Raw genomic sequence first — 26,808 nt, 5'->3', positions numbered from 1 at the left:
AAGAGGCTGTGTGAGTGACACTATCCTCATGCAGCACAACACTACATCACCCAAGGGGGAGGGGGTGAGGGGGGGGGTGGCAGAGCTCCAGCTCCAGCTCCTGGGTCTGTTTCGGGCCGTGCAGCTCAGGTGAGGGACGGTTGTCAGGTGAGGCGCCACACTGGGCGCCGTGCATTGCAGCTGGCCATGGAAAGACAGACTGTGAGTGTGAGGCCTGGCTGTCAACATCTGCTCCAGAGACCGTACCATCTGGCCGTGGGGCCCGGGGGAGGGCGAGGGAGAGGGGGGGCGAAGCACCTCTCTCGTCACAGACCAGCTGCAGGGCCCCAGAACGCGCCCCCCCCCCCCCCCCCCGCCGGAGCCGTCCTGCAGAGGCCAGCACTTAGCTGTGTTTCATCGGTCGGGTGCAATGTAGCTATTTATTCAAAAGGTATTTAAGTTATTAAAGCTTATTTGTGTTTAAGGTCCGGGCTAAAATATTTCACAATAAAAGTCTTGTCACAGCTTTTTGTTAAGACCTTTTATTTCATCAATTTGGAAGAAACAAGTAAAAACAGTGTACAAAGTTTATATTATTTGTTTACTAAAGCGGGTGTCCTCAGTCTCAGGAATATTGGAGGGCAAGTACAAAAGAAGTTGAGATAAAAAAAATAAAAATAAAAAGTACAAAATGAATTTCCCTATTTTCAGAAGGTGACAGCAGAAGGGTGAGCGTGCATACGAATAAGTAACAATCGGAAACCGAATAAGAGGTTTGCAAATGATTTGAAGTGAAAACAATACCATAAAAACCATTACATTCAATAACGTATGATGCAATTTTGAAAAATGATTATGTCATCTTAAAAAAAAAAAAAAAAAAAAATGACTGAAGCACTTTTGGAAACTTAGTAGACTTTAAAATAGGACTTTCAGTTCCAAAGGATCTCGCTTCAGCCTCAGCTGTCCGTAAAAGGGTGATCATTCACACAAGCCATTCTCGTTTTATTTGTATCCACAACATTTGAACTTACAATATAAAAAAAGATGCTAATTTAGTCTTTTACCAACCATAAAGTAAACAAATAAGATTCCAAATACAATCATTTTGGGACAGCAAAGTGCATATCATTGGCACAGTAAAACTCAATTTAGTCAATGCTGGTCTCATATAAATAACTCAGAAACGCGTGAAGGGACCAAAAGGGCCTCGAAGTAGCAAATCAAAGACGACTCCTTCTGCACGTCCCCTGAAGCCCGGTTCGTTTTGCAAAGTATTCCTAAAGAAGTGTATAACGTTAAGGTGACCTCATTGAGGCTGCGGTGAATGCACCGGGTGGAAAACACCCAATACTGTACATGGAGGAAAAGCCCAGAGGAGAGAAGAGTTTCTGATTGGTCAGCAGGGGACCAACCCATCAGAAGGAAACCAGGATGTGTCTGCACAGGAACTATAAGCACGCGCTTCAAGGGGGCAGGAGTTATTTATTAGCCTAAAACAGGCATCTGGGGTCATCTCTGTGAAAACAGTCAGGGAGGAATCCTTTGCAGGACGGCGTTTCCCCGAAATGATTCATTTCCTTCTTGTTTGTCTGCCGTTCCTCACATCAGAGCGTATTGCACAATCGATTCGTCAGACTCATTGTGGTGGATGGTGATGAAAACAACACAGGCGGCTGTCGGTTTTGCATCACGGTAGTAGAAAAGTGATGCAAAGTCCCCTCTGGGAGACGGTGTTTCAGTCTTAGCAGAGTCCCCCGTGTGGTACAATAAGCAAGTATGCAGAATGATTGACTTTATTTGATACGGTACATTCACTTTAGAAGTCAGAAACGTCTCGAAGTCTGAATGGCATTTGAATTTCTCACAAGTCTTAAGAGGAGAAAACACGGATTTATTACCCACTCAACAACAAAACATATTTTTGGTCCACAGTTTTCATATTTCGATTTTTGAAATGGTTGATTCATATTCACGTGTATACTTTCAATGCAAAATTCACATCAGTGGCCTAATTTATGCACAACGTGACTACATGTCCCCGTTCATCATGGTGTATGGATGCCTGCTCAGTATACAACAGAACGACTAGGAGATGCAGGGTCGTGTCCCCGTGGTCAGTCTTCAAAAAGGGCCTCACAGAACAACCACAGGCAGCTTTTGTTTCCCCATTTCCTCCTTCCTGGAAAACACAACTTGCAGATTGTAAGTGTTGCATCCACCAACGGCGTCTGCAGACGATGCGGGGGAGGACGGGGCTGTGGCCCCGGTCTTTTGAGAGTGCAGTCGGGCGGGGTGGGGCGGAGTCAGCGGCCCGGGGGGGGTGTGGTGGGTGGTGGTGGTGGTGGTTAGGCCGTCCCACTGGCAGAGTAGGAGAACTGGGGGAAGTGGGGTCTCCGCTCGCTGTCGAATGACTCCATACTGTCATCTGAGGACACAGGACAAGCAGAGACAGACGACCGTGATAACGAGATGAGATCAGATATGTTGATTCTTCCCAATCTCAAAGGCTACATTACAACATTTAGCGGTACAATTTTCGGAACTTCTTGGACTTTATTTGCAGAGTGAGATAAACATTCGACGCTCCACCTTTCTGGCCGTAACATCCACCTTTCTAAAACTCTTGTACAGAGTCAATAGAGTTTTAAGTATTACTCTTATACCGGATCACACCTGCCTCCACGGACTGGCTGTAGTTCACACGCGCGTGAGGACTGAGGGGCATCACACTGAAGGGAACCTTCATCCGGTCAGCTGGTTATTTTATATCGCAATTGAAAAAGAACGGAAATGGGAAGGGTTTTCACAAACTTATTCAGGGTCAGTCAGTTGGTAACCACATTTTCAAGGATTAGTAATTCAGTCCCCCAGGAGGGGGGGTGGGAGGTGGTGGTGGGAGGTTTGCTTTCATCTTGAGTGAATTGAAATTTTAATTCCCCATTCTTAATAAAGTCTCGCAGTAGGTGGCGGGAAATTAGTTGGCAATTGATCTTCCGCTGCACGAGCCTCAGCCCACATCTGCCCCGGTGTCACACTCCAGCAGCAAAGCATCACACCGAGGAACGTGGGCGGATTCCACCGTGTGGCGTAACGCACGAGTGAAGTCGTAGTGAGGGTTCAGCATGATTGTGTGTGTGTGTGTGTGTGTGTTCTGGTCGTACCTTGTCCGGGGGGCGTAATAGTGATGGTCTGTGCTGTGAACTCCTCGTCGAAATATCGAGTGTCCGTCTCCGAGGTGACTTGGGGCTTAAACGGAGGGACCAGCTGTTGCGAGAGGAGATAGAAATACATCAGCACATCAGGGGCGGCGGTCGGTTGGGTAACGGCCGTCCTCCACATCTTCTCCAGACGCTGGCACTCCAAGTGACGCAACCCCGGGGGGGGGGTGGGGGCGCCTTTCGGGGTCCGGTGTCCATTCGGCGATGACAATTTGAAGGACACGAGGTTGAAACAAAGCCACTGACCTTTTTCTCGTACACGTCTTGCCATTCGATTCCGGCGAAGAACTTGTGCTGCATGATTTCCTTGGCGTCCTCAGAACCTCCACCCAACCTGGAAGACGAGTACGAGAGGAGCGATCAGGAGGCGGGAAAAGAAAAAGCTTAAAAAGCTGATGCACAACCGATGCAGTGGTGGCGGCGGCCCCCCCTTACCTCTGCGTGGGCTCCTTCTTAAGAAGGCCGGAGAGCAGCGAGCGCGCCTCGGGGCCCAGAGTCCGAGGAAAGCGGATGTCCTCCATGAGGATGAGCTCGAACAGCTTCTCGTGGTCCTGGTTGTAGAAAGGCAGTCGGCCGCACATCATCTCGTACATCACCACCCCGAGACCCCACCAGTCCACAGCGCGGCCGTAGTCGTTGTCTTCTAGCACCTTGGGGGTGGAGAAAGGCGTGGAAGTGGATTTTAATGCAGCTGCTGGGATGCTCCTCAGTTCAGGGTTCACCCAATAAAAAAAAAGGTTGTGTTTGAATATAATGACCCTAAAGCAACTGTCCCCCATCAACCCCCCCCCGGGTTGCTCCTTTAAGGCAACCGCAGCCAGCACTGACTCACATCTCACATTAGGAGCATGGGTAGAGTTTCCCCTGGAGCTCTGCATATGTAATCCAAGCGAACGCGTGGCAACAGACACGGACCAGTCCGACAAACAAACCGCTCAAAAAGAGCACAACCAAGGCGCCGGGCAGAGACGGGGGAAACGTTTAGTCAAATTATTTCCATAGGATGACTTTCCTTAATAAGACAGAAGCCTCCAGTGTGGAGCCCGGCAAACAGAGCAACCTGTTGCATGACTAATGTGCCGCAGAGCGGAGTAGTTCCAAGGTCTCCGGGGACGTGTACCGGATTATACCTCGCCGGGCGGATGTTGAAGGTGAAATCAAGACAAGGAGAACAGTCTGTTCCCTTAAACCTCGAGCAGCGTGATGCTGAGCGATCCGGACCTAAGAATAGAAACTTTGGTATAAAAGACACGGGCGGATTAATACAATTAGATATGGACACAACAGTGCACGGGCCAAGAGAGAGAGAGGGTCCGCGCAGACAGATGGTAGGATGTGTCCGTAAAAGGAACAAGAACTACTGTGTGTGTGTGTGTGTCGCGCATGTGGCAGTGGGCACTGCGCCTGGCGCTGTGGTGAGCAAGGAGGAGGAGGAGGAGGAGGACCGGGAGTGCAAGGGGAGTAACGTGAAGCCGGTGTGGGGCTAGGATTACTGGGCCGTCTCTATTTCCAGCGCCGCTGTCGTGTGATTCACACCGTGCGACAGCTGGGCCCGCAGCTGCCCCATATATGTAGAAGAGCGCCACAGCTGTGAGGCTGCCAGGAGCGCAGGAGCCAAGCTCATCCCTCATATACGTAACCAGGACTGCCTGCCTGCCTGGGCCCCAGCCCTGATCTAATACGGTTACACTGGCCCAAAGGAGAAGAGACGGGATGGGTGGGGGGGGGCGCTCCGCTGTATGACTTTTCATGCTCGGCGACAGCCAATCAGCTTCCGGGCTTGTGAATGCGGCTCAGTTTCGGTGGCTGGATTCCCCCGAAAGACAATCCCACTCATCCCATTCTTCTTGTAATAAAAAAAGTCAATTTCTGCCACTCTTCACTCTTCACTCTCCCTCCCCCCCTCCCCCCCCCCCCCCCCCCCCCCAACCCCCCAACCTACCCTGCTCTGGGTGGAATACTCCCAGACGTTACAGCATTCCTGTGCAGCGCACACACACACACACACACACACACACAACAAGGTCATTGTTTACTGCAGAACAACCTGTAACACGGCCTGCCCCGCACTCCATGGAGACACTCGCCAGCGACCCTGTTGCCATGGTAACGGCCCCTGATGTCTCCCTGCTCTCCGCTGCCGGAGCTGTCACAGACTGTGCTACCCCGTGTGGAGGAGCGATGGAGGCGAGAACCGCCGCCTCGATGGCGCAGTGCTGATGGTTGGAGGAAAGGTTCGGTCTGACTGATGGCAGCTGACAGCAGGTATATGTTCCTATGAGGCCACCTGAAGCATTGTGGGATAGCTGTGGGGGGGGGCTCGGGGTCAGGCGAGGGATCCAGGGCTGCAGTGGTGTCACACAACAGCTGTAGCCAATGTGATCCTCTTCAGGGCGGAAGCTCACGTTTCCTCAGGCGCTGCGAGCCAATAACCTCCCCCTCCCTCCCCGACCGCTTCCCAAAGCAGAAAATTCCAAATGAAGGCTAAAAACAACAAAACGGCAACTGTGTCAACATGGACAACCTTCACCCGGAAAACATTTTTAAGGACACACACACACGCACATTGCGTTTCACAACACTTGTCATACCTGCACGGAATCGTAGCCACGCCCCCCCCATTCATACGAGAGCAGGCTGCCCTGCCCTGAGCACACAGCACACTCATTAACTCACGGGCTCCAGCTAGAGATTAGAAAGGCATTTTGGGACAGCTGCCCTTCCTTCCACATGCGTCGTCTAATCCTCGGATGCCCCTCATGACACGCGGTGCATTTTTGTCTGGAATCTAAATCAGGTTGTTTTGGGGTTATTAAGGGACACCATGGCCGGGGTAGGCAATGAAACCCATCGACTGCACGCGCTTCCTTGGAGGACACAACGGGGTCACAATCATGGAACGAAAGTCTTCATCCCACCACAGGGATTCAGACGCTTTGAAGTTTTCAGTCTGGTGCCTCTAAAGTGACCTGGAAGGTTACTTCGTGTTTGTTTTTCTTTTAATTTGTCATCCATCTGCATGTGGCAGCTTTAAAACCCAGGGAAAGGTGGACCGAGTCACTGTAATGGTTACCTCAGGTGCTAGGTACTCTGGCGTCCCACAGAAAGTCTTCATGGTGGCTCCATCTTTGATCCCCTCCTTACACAAGCCAAAGTCTGTGATCTTTATATGTCCGTCTTTGTCCAGCATGAGGTTTTCCAGCTGAGTGGGAAATACAATTAATACAGATGTTAGCATCATTGTAAAACGGCTCAGTGTTTAGGCGGGAACGAGAGGAAGGAGGTGAATACCTCTACACCAGATGTCCTTACATTCGTATTTTTATGGGCCGTCTAATTAGTAATGAGGAATGGCAACATGTCACGAATGTCTTTTCTATAGCAGAATAAGTCTGTTTCTGTTAATGAATTTTCTTTTTCTCAACATTACAGCTTTTCCATCACAGCAAAATATAAGAACTTTAATGCAACGGTTTTAAATTCCCTTAACCGCCGGTGAATGGTGACATACTACAAGTTCACGTAAATGTGTGTATAGTGCAGTGTCATGACTAGAGGCTGCACGGCCTTTTAACATTGTGTCCTCTCGGTCGGTGTGTGTGTCTCTTCCCCCTCTCAGTTAAAGTCACCTGGCAGCTGTAGCTCACACGTGGCCAGCAGCGCCCGGCCAGAGTCAGCACATCCTCCAATCCTGCTACCCTGGCATTTTCAGGAGAACCCAAGCAGGCTGGGAGCCCGCCTCATAAACCCAAAGGAGATGGGGGGAATGGGGGGGGGGGGAGGAGCGCGGTGTGCTGACCTGGCTGCTATAGTTTTATCAGCTGGAAGTAGAAGGGCTAGATGTGTCCAGCAGCCCCCATAAATCGAATCCATCAATGATCCGGTCTTTAGTGTAGCTTTTTAAAAAAAGGCAGATATTAAAATTATATATAAATATTTAAAAGCAGCAGCTTGCCGCGTCTTTACTTCAGGATGTTTCTCTCACGACGCTGTACTGTCAGCATTTAAAATGACATCAATTACGTGTTAAGTGCACAGAATCCGCTCTCTGAGAGCACTGTGCACATGCGATAACCCCGAGGCCGTGGCCATGTGTTCAGAGACGACTCGTGGTTATTTCCGTCTCGCTGCAGTGAGCGTGTGGACCGAGCCGCCCTGCAGCTGCACTGAGGTCTGGACACTGATCTGGCAGGGGGGGCGGGGGGGGGCAGATCAATAAACCCCCGGCCACTGCTCTCGATGGGAGGAAAACCCTATTTATATCCCAGGAAGGGACACGGGGGGGGGGGGGGGGGGGGGGAGACTCGTATCCTCATCTACCTTTAGATCTCGATAGACCACGTTTCTTTCAGCGTGCAGGTAGTCCAGCGCCGACACGATCTCTGCGCCGTAGAACCGCGCCCGCTCTTCTGAGAACACGCGGTCCCTCGACAGATGGAAGAAAAGCTAAGGTAGGGGGGGGAAGAGGAAAGTTGTTCGAAACAGTGAAAGTTCCGACTGTTGCGATTCACTCAGGTGCAGATTTCTGAGATGGTTTAAAGCGGTTTACCTCCCCGCCGTTGGCGTACTCCATGACGAAGCACAAGCGGTCGTGTGTCTGGAAGGAGTATTTCAGCCCCTGCAGACAGAACATCGAGAGCGCTCAAAGCAGAACTCGGTGACGCTTCCAGTGAATTCAAGAGGAAGCTGACATTTAAACAGCCGATTGTAACATCAAACACAGACGTCAAGTTGGTTTTTTTTTTTTTTTTTTTAACTGCAGCAACGTGCAGCCAGTGAGTCGAGCGGCTTCAACAACTGTTGTGTGGCAAACATTGCTCCCATTCATCGCACGCAGCACATCCCTTTGTGCGCTGCCTCCAGCCCACCACTTGGAGCTAACATTTTGTGGGAGCTCTTCACAACAGTCCACCTCAGACTTTACAGAGAAAAAGCATAAAAACAAAAACAAAAAAAGGAGGAGTCCAGTGTGGCTATAAAAGGGAGACCTCGACTGCAGCTCTTCAAAACATTCCTGGTAAAACGGCCCCTTTTTTTTTCTCCCCTGAATGGGTGCTGCTGTGTTGGATTGAAGAGGCTCCAGAGGATCTGTGCGAGTTAAAATAAGGTTTGGTTTAGGTATGAGGAGGGGCTCCTTACTGTCAAGAACGGATGCTTTGAATTCTGGAGGACTCTGTTCTCTGTGAGTGTGTGCGCCACTTCATCCTGGAAAGAGGGAAAAAAAAAAAAGAAGAAAAAGTGAAGCCACAAAGAGTGTTTGTGCAGCTCTCACAATGGGTTCCCATTTAGGTATCAGTCATTGCTCCACTGCCCTCCCCTCCCCAAATACTTGCCCATTGCCATCCACTCACTTTTGCTACGATCACCTCCTTTTTTAGGATCTTCATGGCGTAGTAGCGTCCTGTGGCCTTCTCCTTTACCAGGATGACTTTGCCAAAAGTGCCTTTTCCCAGAAGTTTGAGGTATTCAAAGTCGTGCATAGTCTGGGGGGGGGGGGGGAGAAGGTGGCGTCCGGTTACAAGCCGAGGCATTAACAAACTCACGCTGCGACTAGCCGGGGGACACAATCCCTCTGCAGACGGCACGGACGCGTTCGAGGCACCATGTAGACCACCGTGCAATTTCCACTCCTCTAATGGTTTGGCCTGTGCGTGGTTGTGTCTCAGTTAACCTTTGACCCCCGGTACCAAGGAGAATGTCGAAAATGGTTATGTGAGGGACATTCAATACGGTGGCCCCGGACCTTTATGTCACGACACATGTGGGGGGTTGAGGAACCCGGTGGACACACTATCCGGTGCTAAGCCACCCGCGGCTGATGTTTGGAAAAGTAGCTGGGGGGTTAGGGGAGGGGGGAGGGTAATGATTGACTTGAATAGGCGTATGAGTTGAATGTTTATGATTAGGACAGCAGAGAGAAGCACACACACGGCGGACTGAAGAGCCCTTACCACTTTCTGTCTGGGTTTGGTCAGGTAGATCTCCATGTCCATGGGGTCCGGAGAGGAGTCCATCATCTCCTCCTCCTGTTTCTGCAGGCCTTCAGCCACGGCTTGGATGGCTTTAGTCCATTCTTCCCTAAAGGGAGAAACGGCCAGCGAGAGATCGCATCAGTCCATTTACCATCGAGCAAGCCCAGCACTTCACTCGTGTAATTGTCTTCTTATCCACAGGAAGGCAATTTCAAGTGCGAGTTCTGCCAATGGCCAGTGGACCGCATGCAAGTGCAAAACAAGATTAAACGTGCAATGTTTGAGAGTGCTTCTGCGGGTTAGAAAAACAGAGCTCTTAGAGACCGCTTTCTAGCAACAGGGGCGAATTCTGTGCATGGGAGTGATTTGCGTTTCACTGCTCAGTGAGCGGAGAAGTGTGCGCGTGTGTGCTCCTCGCTTGCCTCTCCTCGGGGGTCTCCACGTGGAAGGTGCGCTCGATGACAGTGGTCCACTGCAGGCAGCGGATGATGAATGTGTTGGGCTTGGGCCGTTCCGTCTTCATCAGCTGGCACTCTGACCACAGCCAGGGAGGGAGGGAGGGGAGGGGAAGGGGAAGGAGATGGCGAGAAGGGGCCAGTGTGTAAGGGAGCAGAGGGGAGAGACAGACCCACAGTTATAGCCATTTATCTTTATCGCCACCCCAACAGACACAACAGGCCAATTTGGAAAAGAACAGGTGCACTCTGGTGGAGGAAAACCACTCTGATCCTCGACTTGTCAGCCCAGTCAGAACTTTGCTACAATAGATTTTAAATAAATCATTTTGATCACATCAAATGCAGAATTCCCTAGACTCAATGAACATACAAATGAACACAAATAGATAAATAAAATAATGAAAAAATATATATATAAAATATTTTTTATATATTTTCAAATGATTTATAAAAATATTTATTTGTTGGGTAGAGCACATATATTTTTTATCACGGATTAATTTGCAAATATAAAATGTAAAATATAAAAAATCTCAACGTGAATATCTTCAGACAAAACACAAAAGATATGAAACCGAGTGGAACAGTGGAAGAGAATGTTTGTGGGCGAGATAAAATGTGCTAATCTTATAAAGGAATTATTACAAAAACACATCACATCTTTTCCCTCCATTACGCTCAATTCTCACTTTTGCAGCAAATAATGGTCTCATAAGCAGTTTGCAAAAACAATTACTCACAAACGTCTATTAACTGAATTCGGAAAGCGGAGATTTCCATCTGCACCTCCTTCAAATCAACATCTGTTCCCAAATGGAACATGTCAGCAGATACGTCAGAACGTGACACAGAATGGCTTGTGCCTGATGGATGGGGGACAGGGGAGTGGACCACCACTGAGATCCAACATGGCTCCATCAGGCTGAACACGCCATCCAGCTGCAGCAGCCCCGTCAGCGGCGCCGCGCCATGTGTCCTCCGTGGTGGGGTCGCGGCGGTGACAAAAAGGCGCTGATGGAGAAGCAGCCTCAGAGCGGCGCCCAGATAAATACTTGAGATCGGGCGGCTAATGGCCACGATAACTCACGGGTGTCGGGGAGGAAACATTTAGTTAAACAAACAGTATGCCGTCTAATTGCCGCGTTCAGTCATCTACGCGGCTCGTTGCAGCGACTCGCTCCGACGCGAGGATGGAGCGGGCCGCGATTGCGAGGAGCGTTTCGTTTCTTTGTTGCCTTTATTTTCTGTCCCAGTAAACTAAAAAGAAGAGAAAGCGAGTTGTTGCGGAGGGAGGGGAGGGGGGGGGCTGAGAAGAGGAATGGCATCTGATAGATGTTAACGCAAGTAGCCAGACGTGGCGCGGCGCCCTTGTTGAACGGAACTAGCCGTGATGCTGCGGAGAGGAGGCCGCCGCCGATTTGCTAATGTCTCTAATCATTTAACGTGGCGTGCAGTGATGGAGCTATATCTGGTTATAATATTAAGAGTGGGCTCCACTTCCTACTTAAAAACCGCACAGGCGCTTTTTTTTCATGCTTTTTGGAATGGATAGAAAATCCAGAATACACGCGACTCCACAACAAGTATGTGAAAACATCTGGAACGAAAATGCGAAGTGAAAACAAAAGAGCCGAAACGAAATACGGCAAAACAAGCTGCCAAGGAATGCAGCGCTTTCTCAGAAGTAAATACTCACGTGCGACAGAGAAGTTATTTAAGGGGGTTTCCAGCTGGTCGACATCTTGCGGTCGCTCTTTGTAGCCGATGAAAGTACCATCGCTCTTCAGGAGGAAATACCGTGGCCTCCAGGTCTTGATGTATTCTCCTGATATGAGGAAGACATAGAGAAAAAAAAAAAAAAAAAGCACCGGCCGAGTTACTTTACAGGAGACGGAGACAAAAAAATAGTTGTGAGAAAAGAGGTTTTCACCGTAAATGAGAAACCGAGGGAATGCTGATTAATGCACAGGCGGTTTCTTTACACTGATTAATGACAAAACAGTGGTGTCCTTTCTCTTCACATTTTAATACCCAGAGGTGAAGCCTGTTTCCTGCAAACTAATTACTATGCTGTCCACTAGTGCTCTCTGAAATGACCACCTTGTCCCCGTCTCTCTCTTAGTGTAGGTCAGCTGCGGGACAAATGGTGGTTCCAGCAGGAGTCACAATGCACCTTTACGTTCAACGCGCGTCAGCTGGAGGTTCAGGTGTGTTATGCTAGCGGCGTAGTTAACGTCGCCTCGTCCCGCGAGCCAAGAGAAGATATTTCTGGACAAAACCCGTAACGACGGGCCTGCCCGCGTGCGTCCAACTCACTCGGACACAAACTCATTCCGGTGATGCTTCAGGAAATGTCGTGCCAGATGTTGAGCAGACGAGGGGGAAAAAAATAAGATTAAAAAATAATAGCTCACATACCATAACAAGGCAGCGGCACGCAGTGGAGGGACTTGAATATTTATACAGGAAAAGTGTAATTCATTTTTAATTACGGCGCCGCATATTAACCCCATGCAGAGCTGAAGCAAGCTGTCCTTAATTGCCCCATTTCCTCCAACGCAGAAGTGTGTGTGAGTGTGAGAGAGGCAGGAGATCTGTCAATATGAGCTGCTGTTACCATCCTTCAAACCCACACCTCTGACGGATGGAACGGAGAAGACGTCAGTCCGAGACGGAGCCGATCGAATCAGCAGCTGATCAAATATTTAAAAGAAGAGGACAAGAACTTACAACAGTGGCTGATTGTTTTATGGCCACCTCGAAAATGATTAACTTCCTCTTCCTGCTTCTTTGAGAAACTGACATGAGTAAACAACTCTAATGAGAGCAGGGGTCTGTTTCAAGTAGCAGGTTCAGTGGAAACTCAACTCTGGCTTGTCTGTTTCACAAAAGGGAGGTAACTGAAGCTCAGGCTCAGTCTCCATGGTAACGGAGCCTGTGAACATCACCTGGTCGGCAGCAGGTTTCCTTCAATAAACCTTTCTTTCACAGTCTCCTCCCTCTGACAGCAGCCCAGCCAATCACACAGCGCGCTTTCATTTCCTAAAGTGTTTTCTCGGACATGTCACGTCCTTTTCTGGACGATCCTGTTGATGAAGAAGCGGTTTTACTTCGCAGGGTGTGCAACGCGTCGGGAGAGAATATTGAGGCCCCGATTAGATATATTGTCTTTTCCAGATAACGACTTGTGTTTGAACGTTATCGTTTTTCTTCACAGTCCATCAAACATGTACATAACCTCACCCGTCCTCATATAAGTAACGTCACTCATCGTGGACATGCTCTCACGTCCGAGCACATTCTTTGTGTAGTATTACTTTTTTTGCAAACGGCAGTTTCCGTTACAACATTAGAATATTAGTAAAGCTGCTGTATGCAGAGCCGTGAGAAACGTGTGCGTCGCTCCGAAACGTCGCTTTTGTTCCCTGGACACAAACCAGTGAAGCCATTAAAGAGGAGATCCACAGGATGCACCTGAATAAAATACATTATAGCTTCAATACCATTGTACCAGTTTTTACCAGCGATATTATTCTTGTGATTAAATATGAGCCTGTGTGTATTTCAAGCCTGTGTGTACTGCATTCTAACAAAGTAAAACGTATGGATTATGATTAGTGTGTACATTAAAAGCATTAGTACATCCAGCTCAAGTTCGCCGACCGATTGATTGTGGTGGTTGCCATGGTGAATCGTGGTATCATGGCTCCATTCCTGCTGCCTTCATACTGTGGTGGTGCACACGCTCAACTCTGAACAAACTCTAAACAGCTGTTCTGAAACCCAAAACTCAGTTTCCCATCTCAGGGTGAATCAACTCAGAGTTTGTTAAACCTCCTACTTGAAACGGACCCCCGGGCTGCAAATTCCCCAAATATTCAAGTGAGAAAGTTATGGGAGGAAAAATCTTCAATTCAATAGTCAATAAATTTGACCAGTGGTCAACAACAACCCAGAGGCTCTGCAGTCTGAAGAACATGTAAAGAAAAAGTGAAAAGTTTTCCCCAGAAACTTTGCGGCGCCTTTTCAAACCTAAACAGGACTTCTTCCATGTGGCCACACGAACGGTGAGAAGCACAGGTCACTCTGGCTGACCTCGTGCAGCCTTGTGACGCTCGCCGTCTTTGCATCACCTTCCAGCCGAGCAGCGAGCCATCCAGCCCAAAGCAAACATCCGAGCGTAAAAACACCTGATTTACGACCACCATTAAACTGGTGGCACCAATCACGACAGTAGGGAAACATCTGCCCGAGAGCACCGCGTACTTAACCATCCACAGCACATTTTTCATCATGGCAAGGGAGGATGTTTTTCATCAGTTTTGTTTTTTTTCTCTCTCCTTGTGCAGAGTAAGTGTTTTTAGCTCATTTAGCAATTAGCTCGACTTCAGATCTCCATTCTTGCCGCCTTCCAACAAATCCACCCCTGCTAGATGGGCCGTCCTAATTAAAACACACACACGCACGCACGCCGGCCAGAATCCGTTTGGTGTATTCCCCTCATGTGTGTTTCAAGGCAACACAATTACCGTTTCAGAACTGCACGCCACGCCGATCGACTTCCACAACAGCGTCACGTGCGAGCCGCTCTCCGGAGAATCCCCCCCCCCCCCAGCGCACGGCGTTATCCATCACAGCCCTTCAAGAGAACCAGACTCCCTGACTTCGACAGAAAATCTGAATAATTTTTAAAAAAGGCACAGTAGTAGGTGCCGCTTTAGGAGCACACGTAGCCCCGCGGGTGTCATGCGTGACCAAAGACGAGGGCGCGTTCAAGACAAACACAAGTAGCCCGAAATCTTTTACAGAACGGCTCCCAGAGCCTTCCACACGGATCCTTGCTTCCCCAGCTGGTGCTGGTGTTCCGTAGTCAGGTTTTGGCTGACCCACATCCCTCAGCTGTGGTCCTTGCCAGCCCACAGCGAGGACAGTATGTGCACAATGCCGAGACAGAATAATCGGCCTCCCAACGGACAGATGATCAAAAAAAAAATTATTTTTTTAAAATCGTGCTGGTCTCGCCTGCGGAGACTGAACCTTTAGCGGCATCGACGCAGCAAATAACTTCCAGAAAGAGTAAAGACCTTTTCTTTACGTTCTAGCACACAGGTCACAGTTGTTTGCGCGTACGCATGCACGTGCTTGTGTGTAAATATATTTTCCAGCGACAACCCTGTGTGCAGGGAATGGTGTTTGTGTGCAACATCCATTTTTCCTGCCAGCTCCACTGACTCACAGCACCAGCGGGGGGGTCATAGGTGACGCGGCAGCGTGTGCGAGCCAGTCAGGACATTCTCCATTGCCCTCGTCCGGGAAGATGACGAAGACGCCGGCCCGTTAATTGTGCAACCGTAATATTAAGGACGAGACAAAGTCGGCATGGTCATTGGAGCAAGAGGAGAAGCTCTAAAACGGGCGGGATCCAGTAACACTCTAGTCTTCTCTCTCTCACACGCGCACACGCACGCACACTCACGGAGTTCAGTAAACACACACGTCTGCAATGTAAAGTGCTCGTTGTAGCCGGGAGGACCCTGAAACTTCCTCGTCTGCGTCTACAAACCTGGTCAAATGACAACAGTGGAAGCAGCTTATATCCGGCTGTGTGGGCGTGTGTGTGCGTGTGTGTGTGTCTTCACCAGATTGCGGCGCAACGCCTCACACAGTCTGCTCTCGTTGCATAAACAACAAAGATGACCCTTGTCAGCTTCCCATTTACACACATTTCCCCTTCAACATTTTTGATTCAGTTCTACTTTCCACACCGTGACCTTTCTACCGCACAGACATGACGAGAAAATGAAACGGGCAGCTGTGAGGAGAGAGGAAACACCGCGTTGTAACAAAGCGGTAATATAGACCAGCGAATAAACAGATCGCCTAATGTTTGACGTGATCCCGCAGAGTACACGCGGAGCAGCTCCCGTGCAAACGCGCGCCGAAGAAGACGGGACTCGAGCCTTCTGCTTCGTCATCACCTGTGAGAACTACACCCCTTTGATGTCAACACGTTCTTGAAAAACAGGAAGCTGGCCGACAGGCAGACTGACCACAACTCGGATGAGACAAAAAGATAAAAAACCGCCCTGCAGCGTCCGCTCGCACTGTAACTGCCGGAGACGCGTAAAAAAAACAAAAAAAACTTTTGCTGCGGGGGAAATCCACCGACGGGAGCTGCGTCCCCGGATCAAAGCTCTTCAAATAAAAGCGAGACAGCGGACATGTGACCGAGCTCCATCACGTGGGGGGGGCGGATGAGAGATGAGCGAACTACAGTCGGTGCAGAGTGGGGTGGTAGTGAGACAGATCACTACATATGTTCCCCACATATGTGGGACTGCGAGCTCAAGTGCGTATGAGGCATGCGTACCGCGTGTGTGCGTGCATGGGAGGAGCTGTCAGGGCCTGATAGAGTGTCTTTACATGACGAGCAGCTGCTGAGGTCCGGGATGCGCGCTGGGCAAAGTGGAAAATAATGAACGGCGAACCGCTGCCAAACACTACAGAATCCATCTTTATTTGCCAACTGCTGCACGGCCCCGATTGTGTACAGCGGCAACCTGTCACCGCCCCGCCCTCTAGAACACACACACACACGCACACACGTTAACCAAACGCAATCCAGAACACACATGGATGCAAATTTACATCCATGTTTTCTCGTGGCTCCAAAGCGCTTCGCAGCCCAACTTTGGCTTAAGAGGCCTTAACCGCGAGGGAGACTCGCCGATGGAGTCGATAAATAACATAAAACATTGCAGACAAAAAGGGGGGAGCGAGAAGGGGGAGAGAGCTAGAGAGGGTGACAGAGGTTAGCGAGGAGTGTTCTGTCCGTCTCCAAGTGACAACAACAGGAATGTCGAGGTCCCAGCTGCTGTGGCTTGTTGGCTTTTAATGAGACCCATCACGCAGCATTCATGGCGCGGGCCCCCAAAAAGGAGACGCCTCACTGTCCTCACGACGTCTCCGCGCTGCTGCACGTCGCCCCGTTCTGCCATCCCGCTACTTTAATTTAATACAATTCTGAGAAATGTATAAATAAATAATAAAAACTAGATAAAGTGTACACACACACACACACAAAATACGGGGGACCATGGGAGGGTTGGACAAAATGCGCCTCTCATTGCCCACACCCAGTGGTGGGACTTCCTGAGGGGACTGCTGTTGGGTTTTGTCCTCGTCTGGCCATTCATGGCTTGGGGATGGAGGGAGGGGAGGGGGGGGGGCACAGTGGTGACTGCATGAACTGTGCATGTGTGAGTTTGAGTGGTGAGAATCGGATGAGAAAAGGGAGGGGGGGGGGAGGCGGAGGTTGAGGATTAGGGAATTAGAACTCCAAAGCGAGGGGGGGGGTGGGGGAGGAATTGGGCTGCGCCTTTTGTTGGTCTTTGCTCGGCCGCCCCCGCCGTCCCTTCGGCCCTTTTCTGCCGGGCTCTGCCTGTAGGCTGCAGCTGCGGCCTGCCGCCCTGCGCCCTGCATCTCAATGAGCCGCCGCCCGCTCCAGAGGAGAAGGGCTGAGCGAACCTCTGCTCCCCCCCCAGACCCACGGGCCTCGGGGCCGGACACCCACCGACCCAGTTTGCCCCTCCCAGCATGACCATAAAAAGGCTGCACCAGAGCCTCGTAGGCCACCCTAAAACTGTCCAGAAAGTAAAACGGGCTCCTCCACTTCTCTTTATGTCTTCCTGACACCAGCACCCCCCCCCCCCCGAAACCTCTTTTGACACTCTTCCTCCCATGCAGCTGGATGGAGGACTCCATTGCCAGCAGCATCGACAGGTTGCAGGGAAGGGTCTCTCGCTCGCTCTCTGCCTCTCGCTCGCCCCAACAGGGGAAAAAAGAAGCACTGGGGATGGAGGGGATGGGGGGGGTGGAGGGGTTGTGCGGTGGAGGCTGCCCCTCTTTCTCACGCTCGTAAGAAAGCCCTCACTTCTTCTCCATGGTGAGTGACACCTGCTGATTACCATAGAGACACTGTGGGAAGTCCGCCCCCTCCCTCGCCCCACTGGGGCTGAGATTTGCCCCCTCTCCCTGGGTAAACAAGCAGTCCATGGATTAGTTAACTGGGTTACTGCATGGCAAACAAATAAACACACATTATTTAGAGCAAATTAGTGCCAATGAACCCTCGATGACCACTGGAGGATCAAACGCCCTCCAACAACCGAGGAGTTACCCCAGAGGACGCCATTCCTTCTGGAGACAGCTGTGCAAAATCGCCACGGACGATTCGAAAAGTGGCCTAAACCTTTCTGCATCCCGCTCATCTGCCCCCCGCCCTGCCCAAACTAGAGAGACGTCCCAGTGATGTGATTGATGTCGGAGCTTCGCCGCCCCCCCACCCCCCTTCTTTTTTCGCTGGTCCATAGCCGCTTCCGCCATGGGCCCGAGTTGTCAGCAGGGTCATTATCCTAGCAACAGGGTGGTGGAGCAGTGGGTGAGGAGTGTGCGCTGGAAGTGAGGGGGGGGAAGAGGGGGGGGGGAGCCGGAGAGAAAGGAGGGGGACTCAGAAGAGACGAGGAAGAATGCGGGATCGAGAAGGAAGAGAGCCAGAGGAAGGACGGAGGACGGATAGGGGGCAGGCGAGGCAACGACGGAGACAAAGAGGGGAAGAGAGCAGGCGGACTTTACACAGCAAAGTAAGCACACAGCAGGCGTGCGATGGATGTGCCCCCCCCTCGCCCCCCGCAAGCCAGCCCGCCAACAGCTGCACCCCAGTAATTTACTTCTCTCCACCACATTTAGCAGAAAGACTGCTCCCCATTACCCCGAGCGGGGGTCCGCGCCGCAGGCCAGACACCCGGCCAGAGTAGCCGGCTCCCCGGTGTGACACCCTCTGCTGCCGGACCCCCGCCCACATCCGGGCGGGATCAACTCGGCACTGCTCGAGTTATGTCGTTTAGTTATTTGAAAAAAGTTGTACATGTCAGAAGACTGAAATTAACAACCACAGAATTGTATCATTTCTGATGAAATATTGGCTGAAGGGAGTTGTATTTTGTGACTTTTTAGTAATTGGACATCAGTTATAAATCTGTTAAAATATGTAGTCTCATTAAATGTGTTCCTTAACAAATAAAAAAGATGCACAATACATTTATGTATGCATTTAAACTACATAAAAAATCACATTACTTAAGTAGTATAAAAAGGTTACTATCCACGTGCTAGAAGACAAACATTTTGGGATTCACTTTAAAAAAAAGTTACTTTACGAGACTTGTTTGTTACGTGTAAACGCCTCACAATACAAGCATATATTTGCAGATTGGAGGAGGCGTAGCTCCAGTTCTGCAGTACTTGCGGTATGCGTGTGTGTGGCCATAATGAGGGGATGTGTAGGAGCAGCCGAGCTGGCAGCCAGTCAGCATTGCAGCATCATGAGACATTCTTAATCAGGTGGGCCCGCTCCTTTGAAGAGCGTTTAACTGTGCAGGGAACGCCACATTCCCCAACTGAGATCACAAATACAGAAAATGAGTCAAAAAAAAAAAAAAAATGCTGGCTCAATTATTACAGAAAAACCCCAAACTAAAAGTTTACATTTTTGCATCCCTGCGTGTTCTAATTCCTGCGCCGTGTCTCATGCAATTTCCCGGACCACCGACAAAGGTTTCGCTCATGGCCGTCCTTCAGCCGCATGACCAGCACAGGAGCCAATCAGCCGGCGAGCTCCGAAACCAGGAGAGGCCGCGTGTGGCATGTCGCACACAGCATCCACCCGCTCCCCGAAGAGGCCGAAGGGGTCACCGAGCAATGTTCTGGGAACATCACAAAGACGCTGGTCAACTTCTGTCTCGCTCGCTCTCTACCGCTGTCCCCTCCGCCTCCCTTCCTTCCCCCCCCCCCCCTTTCTCCCCCTCCTCTCATGAGCCGGAGCCAGCAGAGCGAGATGCCCGAATCCCACAGTTGACGCGGCCTTCGTTAGCCTAACGAAAAGGGGCCGACTCTTTATCCTCGTCAGGGAGCAAATGAGTCAAACAAACAAGGGCCGGTGGCGGAGGGGAGGACAAGCGGGCGCTGTTCTGTCGAGCTCGACTGGGCTCTTGGCCGCAGCACTTCCCTGGAAACTGGGGAACCCACAATCTGCCTCTTTGATGTCTGACGACGCTCGGGCTTTGATGGAAACTTTGGGGGAAAAACACACAGTGGCGGAAAAGAAATAACATGCCGCTCGGTCTCTGTGGCCACTAGAGGCCGCAGGCACAGTCGGAGTGTGTGGGTGCAGCCTGCGAACGGCCTGAAAGGGAAGTGCCATTTGGGGACGCATAACAACTGGTTATGATAGTAACAGGGTTACAGTGTCTTTGCAAGCCTGTACTTGTGATGCGGTTCACTGCATCACGGCACCGGGTGATGTCCCGCTGGCAGCATGACCTTTGAAGAAATCCGCTTCACGCCGGCCGTCCACACACACACACACTTGACGTTTAGGCTTGCGTTCCCAAAAAAAGTGTCCCTCCAAAACAAGCGCCCCGACAAGTCATCCCGGGCAGCGTCCACAGTCCAGACACATTACGGCAGCAGAGTGCTTAGCGAGGATGAAGGTGCGTCCTGCAGAATGACATCATTTCACTGAGCCCGTCTGGAACAAACGTGCAGAGCACCTCAAGGCCGAGAATCCGCAGCTCTAATGACAGATTAGCTCCCCTGGAGGTGTGTGTGGGGGGGGTACTGAGGCCCAAAGCTTGCTCTACTTTCATTGAGGAGCCTGCAGGGAGCTTCCACGCGCACGTTTTACATGAATAAATCGGCGCGAGTGACCCGGGTGCGTGCGGTTGGCGTGTCCAAGCTGCTGTGCGGCAAACCCGCCGTGAAATCCATCGCACCGTTAAAAACGGGCATCGCCGGAGGAGAAGGCCACGTGGGAATGCACTTCGGTGCTCGCCTGGTGTCCGCGGAACACACACACACGCACAAAATGTTGATGGAAACACGGAGGGCCGTCTTTTGTGAAAGCATGAAATTGGTGTTTTGAGTGCACACATGGGAGTAATGAGCACGCTCAACACACTTGGAAGCGGCGCAAGCCGTTCATTACGACGCCCACGCGGAGATGTGAGTCACTTGGGTGGCGCCACCGCACAACGAAGCCACACTCGACTGGCTAAAGGTGACGGACAGCGAGTCCGTCCTACGGCAGGTTCACCTCCTGTGCGGCGGCTCGGGGGGGGGTGACAGTGACGCGACACTAAGAGCCTTCCTGTCAAGGAGGCAGGTGGACGCGCTCCAATCAGAACACACAGAGGCTGCGGGTGACATTTCACAGGGCACAGCTGCTGGGCTGTGACAGCATGCCAACTCACTGCTCCTGAAGGGCTGTTTATATATGACACATATATAAACAGACATATATGACATATATGCGTGTTATAGATAGAAGGGTGTCAATGAAATAACTGTTCTGCAACGTTTTGACTACTCTTAAGGTTACATTTTACACTGTACATACAGAGTATTCCATTTTTAAATTGCGTCAGTTTTACGGCAAAAAATGAGATAAAGAGAACAAACACCAGGAAATATGCTGACAGAAAAACCCATAACTAAAAGTTTACATTTTTGCATCCCTCCATGTGCCCCCCCGTTATAATTCCTGCTCCGTGGCTCATGCAATAAACAAACTGACAGATTGAGTGACATCTCTGGCTGTCGTCTCAGAAATACGCAGTATGCCCCAGAAGCTACACAAGACTTTTGTGGTATTGATAACAATCTACTGCCGACTACTCCACAGAGCATCTGCAAACTGACCTCTAAAAGCAGCCAACGATCTATCCGGTCACTCCCTGATGAGCCTTTAATGCCCCCCCCCCTTAAAGAGTCCCTAGATCTCTTGTGACTTGTGACCTGCTCTCATCACCTTGTCCCCTGAGTCAGAGACCTTCCTCTATTCCAGCGAAAACCTGAACCTGGTTCCTTGGCCCGAGAGCCTTCGGTGCTTTTGGAAAAGTTCATTATCCTATTTTGCCCCTGCTGGTGGAGGGGGGGGGGCTGCGTGAGGCAGCTGCAGTTTGGAGGCAGAGTCAGTATGCACACATAAAGCTGCTCAAAGCCAGCAGGTATGTGAGGAATGCTTCTTCGTCCAAACAACAGGACTCCCGGCCGACCCAGAGCCGCGGCGCGCGGCACCGTCGGAGCGGCTAAATGGGGCCCGCCGGGGACTCTGCACGCGGGACGGCGCTTTGGCTCCGATCTTATGCGTAAAACCCGTTTAAATACAGCTACTCGAGGGACTCGTCGGCCTGCCAAGTGTCATTCAGTTCAGGCATTTCTGCAGTATTAAGAAAACAAATCTGTCAGTCGTGCACCATAGTAAACACTTGCTAATCCAAGTACCTCAGGAATGAAGGTACTGTGGATTTGGGAAATACTTGAACCATTAGAGAGAAAATAAACATTTACAAAGTGTACACCAGTTATGCCCCAAGACGCGATGTAGATGTAGAGTACATAATAAACAGCCGTGTGATCAAACAAAGTACTTGTTTTGCAGTAAAAAAAAAAGAAGCTATATACACCCACACATGCACAAACAGGGGATTTTAAAATATTTGTTCTTTACCAACTTGGTAAAACAGCAAGAGTCCACAGTCGAGGTATCTAGAACATTGAAGTGATGACAACTACAGTATATTATAAGTTTATTTCATTTGTTCAAGAAAATAAACCACGTAGCGCAATCTGCGGATTTTGAAACAATCGGAATCTCTTTGCAAATAAAAAAATCTGATCCAAACTTCATCTGGGAATTTACCTCTTTTATGCAGCCACCCCTCCTTGACAATCACCACACTGGTCATGTTGGTGGGCAGGGTGGAGGATCCAGGTTTCCCGCAGGGAGAGACGCAGCGTTGTTTCCTTCACTCGGCTCTGCGCAGGAGCCTGGAGACGAGGTCCCGGGGTTTACAGAAGCCCTTCAATGGCGGTTACCTATTAGGTGAAGAGGAGTAAAAATTAGCCAAATATTGGAGGTGGAAGATTTTTTTCTCCCCCCACTCGTCTGAATATTAACCCTGGGGTTAACGCAGTAGAGGAGAGGCGGTGGAATGGAGAGGGACGCCGCGTTTTTTACGGGGATGTGCAGAAACCACAGCGGGCTCCCTTTCACATGTGGAAGCAGCGACATCGCAGGGTTCAAATATCCGTGCACGGCCGGGATTTTTTTTGGCTTTGACAATAAAAAGGTCCCCCCCCCCTCCTATTGGAAAATTCCATGCGGTTCGCAAACACACCATAATTCGGACACCGGCTGCAAAAAGCTGCCCTCTGTATTCACACCTGATGTGTAGTGGTACCTTTACAGAAACGTCACGCTGCCATGGCCACCTGTCAGGGCGACAACGCGCGCAGCGACTCACGCGGGAACCCGGGCATGAAACTGCGGTCACATCTAGGTCGAAAAATGGGACACTGGTTGTAGAACGTGTAGCGGTCAGAAGTAAAAGGAGTGGAGCATAACAACTAAACATGGAATAACAAAAAGAATAGGATTGGATTGTCAGTCATTAGATAGTCAGTGGTTTGAATTCCATCACAGATTTATCAGTTCATCAACATTGTATACGAAAAAAACCTGCAGGCTATCATAACCAAACACTTGATCTTTTGATTTATTCAGTGCTTCTTTTTACTACATAAAAGGCGGCTTTGAATGCAGGGCAGTAGCAAAATGATCAATTACCACGCCTGTTCACGCAAATATCACATACTGCACCGGGCAATCAGCGACCATCAACTGAAATCAATTTCCCCGCTGCTGCTCAGTCGGAGTAATGCCATCAAAAGAGAGCTCTGTTTGAGTGGCCTCATCTAGACGACTGGTGGGGACAACAACAGGAAGTGGATGTGACTATTGACAGACTTGAGTCATATCAGTACAGCCCCGGGCTCAAATACATCTGAATGCGCGACCGACGCGCCTTTTGCTGCCGTTCAGCTCGCTCCCATCAATGAGCCAAAGACAGTTTGTGAAAGCACGGTTTATTTTTTGCTCAGTGTTTTTGTTTATTGCACCGGGGTTGTGGTGCTTGTGTCACACAGTCGATGTTGGGAGGATCTTGGAGAGAGATTTAAAAAAAAAAAAAAAAAGCACAGTGAGTACTATTCAAACTTGGGATCACACAAACCGTTGGATCTCTCCGGCATCTCAGTGTGTCCTCTGTGACACAGGCACGCACACGTAATATATATATATATATATATCGGGATACATCACACAAATAAACTTGAGCGCGCACACACACACACCCACACACCACAGCCAAAAAGGCAAAACATGCACAAGACCGGCTCTGGAGCCACAACAGAGTGCTGCTGTTTTAATGGGAGCGACCTGTTGCTACTGCGGCCCGTGTGGAAAAGCTGGGCCGCTGCCAGCGCTGCAGCTAGCAGCCACTGAATGAACCCAGTACCCTGACAGCGGGTCACATGGTTCCTCGGGCCTCTGGGCCACCGCCTGCCTGCCTGCCTGCCTGCAGCGATGCTTTCGATCATTCAACTTTCTGACTCTCGGGGGCCACACCGCTCGGTGCACATCAGGCGCATGCGGCAAAGATGCCGCGCTCGGAGCCAGTCACTGCGCCGCAAAAAAAAAACAAAAAACAGTCCCGCGTGTGCACGGCAGGAAGCAGAAAATCAGGCCAACATCCCCACCGCCGCGCTACTTCCTCCATCGCAGATCGATAGATACAAATCTGGTTTTGCTCAGTTATCCGCGAGAGTCGGCAGCTGGATTTGGTTTAGGACGATAGAACATTACACTCAAATGTTAAAAAAAAAAAAAAAAAAAAACAGACGACGAAATGAGAACATTGAATTTGCTCACCTGCCACTGAAAAAAATAAAAATAAAAAAAAACACCTCCCAAGTGACACTTTGTTTGAGTAAAACCAGTATGAATGTAGGTTTCAGTAATGAAAGCAGTACTAGTGTGATCTACTTCAGTGCGAAGTTCCTCTATCAAGTTCCCTGAAAACACATCGCTAATGACAAGAATAGAGGGGAGACGAGGCCCAATAACAAACCACAACTACTGTAATCTTGACAGCCCAGTACACTCACAGCTTTCATCTCGAGATGACATGAGCAGCACTCTTTATGACTCATATAGATAATGTATTTATTGTCGCACTGCTGAGAAAAGCCATTAATATTCATTCATAGATATACAAACCGATTGTCCTTCAAAAACAAAAAGCTATCCTGGTACATGTGGTGGAAATTCCCCGACAGTACACATTTGGTTTGCTGCAAACCAAATGACCAGGCCCAACAAGATGAATGAAGAAGAAAAGCATGTAAGGCAGCACTGTTCTCGGTGTGTGTGTGACACACCAGCGCAGTCATGTGATGCTAATGGTGGTCTACCACCAGTCGACGGAGTGTCCTTCCCAGAGAGATAATGCATCTAATCTCCTGTGGCGCACAACAATAAGTTTGCCTGTGTGCAGAGGCAAAAATCATGAGCAACATTCCCCAGATTCTGCATGCAACTGGTGGCGAATTTGCGTCAAAGGGGCTTCGAGGGGAAGTGGGTGTGTTGTGGCTGGCATTGTCCAAAGGGGAACAGGCAGAGCCATCGGCTGCATCATCACGCCGGCTTGTTGCGTCTTCACCGGGTCACATGTCGAGTCCCCCTGCACAGTCTCATGACCGGTGGAAACATTCTGACGTTAGAAGGCGTTACGGTACAACATGCCATGGGGGGGGGGGGGGGGGGGGCTCCTTAAAGCTTTGCATCTTGCATTTTGTGCCACTCATCTGGCTGACAAACAGTCTTGTTTTGACTCACATCCTTGACGTGGACGCTTCACATCACAGGCGGTTGGGGGGGGGGGGGGGGGGGGGGGGAAAGGCACCTTCTTGACTGAATCCCCTGTCATAAACAATGATTTAGTGAAGAGATGCATAACGGTCATCACGGTAGGTGGGATGTCAACAGTGGAGGACAGCAGAACACCCGCATGGACTTTGCAATTACACTGATTAGAAGACAGGCACATATGAATACAGCTCTATTGTACCCGTCCTTTGAGGCCTACCTGGTGAGCAAACCGGACCTAAAAAAAAAAAGACCACAAGACCGCTACAGTCACAACAAAGATGTACTACAGCGTGTACCTGAACGCACCAACGGAGCAGCAACAAGCTAGCAGCGCTAACGGGTGACCGTGCAGTCGGGTCGTAAACGTCTCACTTTAAAAAGCAGTAAACAAACGCGGCGGTGGCTCATAACAATGAATGAGTTACTCTCTCGTTGAGCTTATCGGGTTTTCATTTCGTCTGCCCGGGGTCACGGAGTACACGCGAAAACAAAACTTTATCGTAGAGGTGAAACCGTTTTTAAAAGTAACGTGACTGCAGATATATGACTATTTTTTGTTGGGGCCCGATGGGGGTGCGTGTAAGAAAAACAATGTTGTTTTTTTTACAATGAATGGCAGAACTGGTAAAAGAGACTCGCTGTTCGTAGACAAACAAACGGAACACGCCGAGACGTTCGTACGACTTCGCGGCCGAATAAGTTCCACGGCGAGAAGTCGGGAAAAGTGCCTCGTTTTCAGGTCTGCGTTCGGCGACAGGGAGGATATGGGGCCTAGCAGGGCAGCTCGGGTGAGAATAACCGCATCCCATGTTAAGTACAATGGGGACCTACCCTGTCTAGCTGTCGACCTCTTGTAGTTAACCGTGCGAAAGGAAAAGGCGGACGTTTTACCTGGACGGGAATTCAACCGCGTGTCCGTCTCATTATAGTGAGCTGTTTCGGCGGCGTATTGAGTCGATAAGTCCCTCAACAATCTGGACAAAAGTGCTCTCATTTACTCCGTTTCTTTGCCTTTCTTTCCACTACACCTCCCGAACGCGCTGTCTGCAGTGCCCGTGTGGCGGCCGGCTCTCCCGGGTCCTAGAGCCGGCCGGCTTTATGGGCCCACCTCGCAGGAGGAGTGGTAGGCTGTCAGCCTGTCCCGTTGCGCTGTTTTCTGCTGGGGCTTGTTAAGGGGCCGCGCGGCCTCGCTGAACTGTGCGTTGTATTACCGGTGCCGTTGTTTTGCAAGATCTGGTCCGTGGGAGGTGAGGGGCTGAGGGAGGGGGTGTTGGTTCTACGGAGGCCCCTCTGTAAGATTTGAAGGGGGGTTCCCAGTACAATGAGGGGTATCTTGTTGTTGTTTTTTT

At 50.2% G+C, this 26,808-nt stretch overlaps 1 protein-coding gene across 1 annotated transcript; it reads right to left on the bottom strand.

The window, feature by feature from the left end:
• Positions 1-505: 505 nt before the first annotated feature.
• On the bottom strand, positions 506-26,808 carry akt1 (v-akt murine thymoma viral oncogene homolog 1). Its single transcript, XM_040198936.2, has 14 exons — positions 26,351-26,808; positions 22,391-22,566; positions 11,327-11,455; positions 9,595-9,706; positions 9,152-9,278; positions 8,552-8,683; positions 8,340-8,405; positions 7,750-7,818; positions 7,521-7,646; positions 6,274-6,402; positions 3,636-3,850; positions 3,447-3,534; positions 3,144-3,246; positions 506-2,407 (listed from the first exon to the last, which is right to left on the bottom strand). The coding sequence occupies exons 2-14, from the start codon at positions 22,434-22,436 to the stop codon at positions 2,328-2,330; spliced, it is 1,422 nt and encodes a 473-aa protein (XP_040054870.1). The 5' UTR covers positions 22,437-22,566; positions 26,351-26,808; the 3' UTR covers positions 506-2,327.

The sequence above is a fragment of the Gasterosteus aculeatus genome, chromosome 15, assembly GCF_964276395.1.
Source record: "Gasterosteus aculeatus chromosome 15, fGasAcu3.hap1.1, whole genome shotgun sequence".
Lineage (NCBI taxonomy): Eukaryota > Metazoa > Chordata > Actinopteri > Perciformes > Gasterosteidae > Gasterosteus > Gasterosteus aculeatus.
This window is presented reverse-complemented; position numbering and strand designations above follow the sequence as displayed.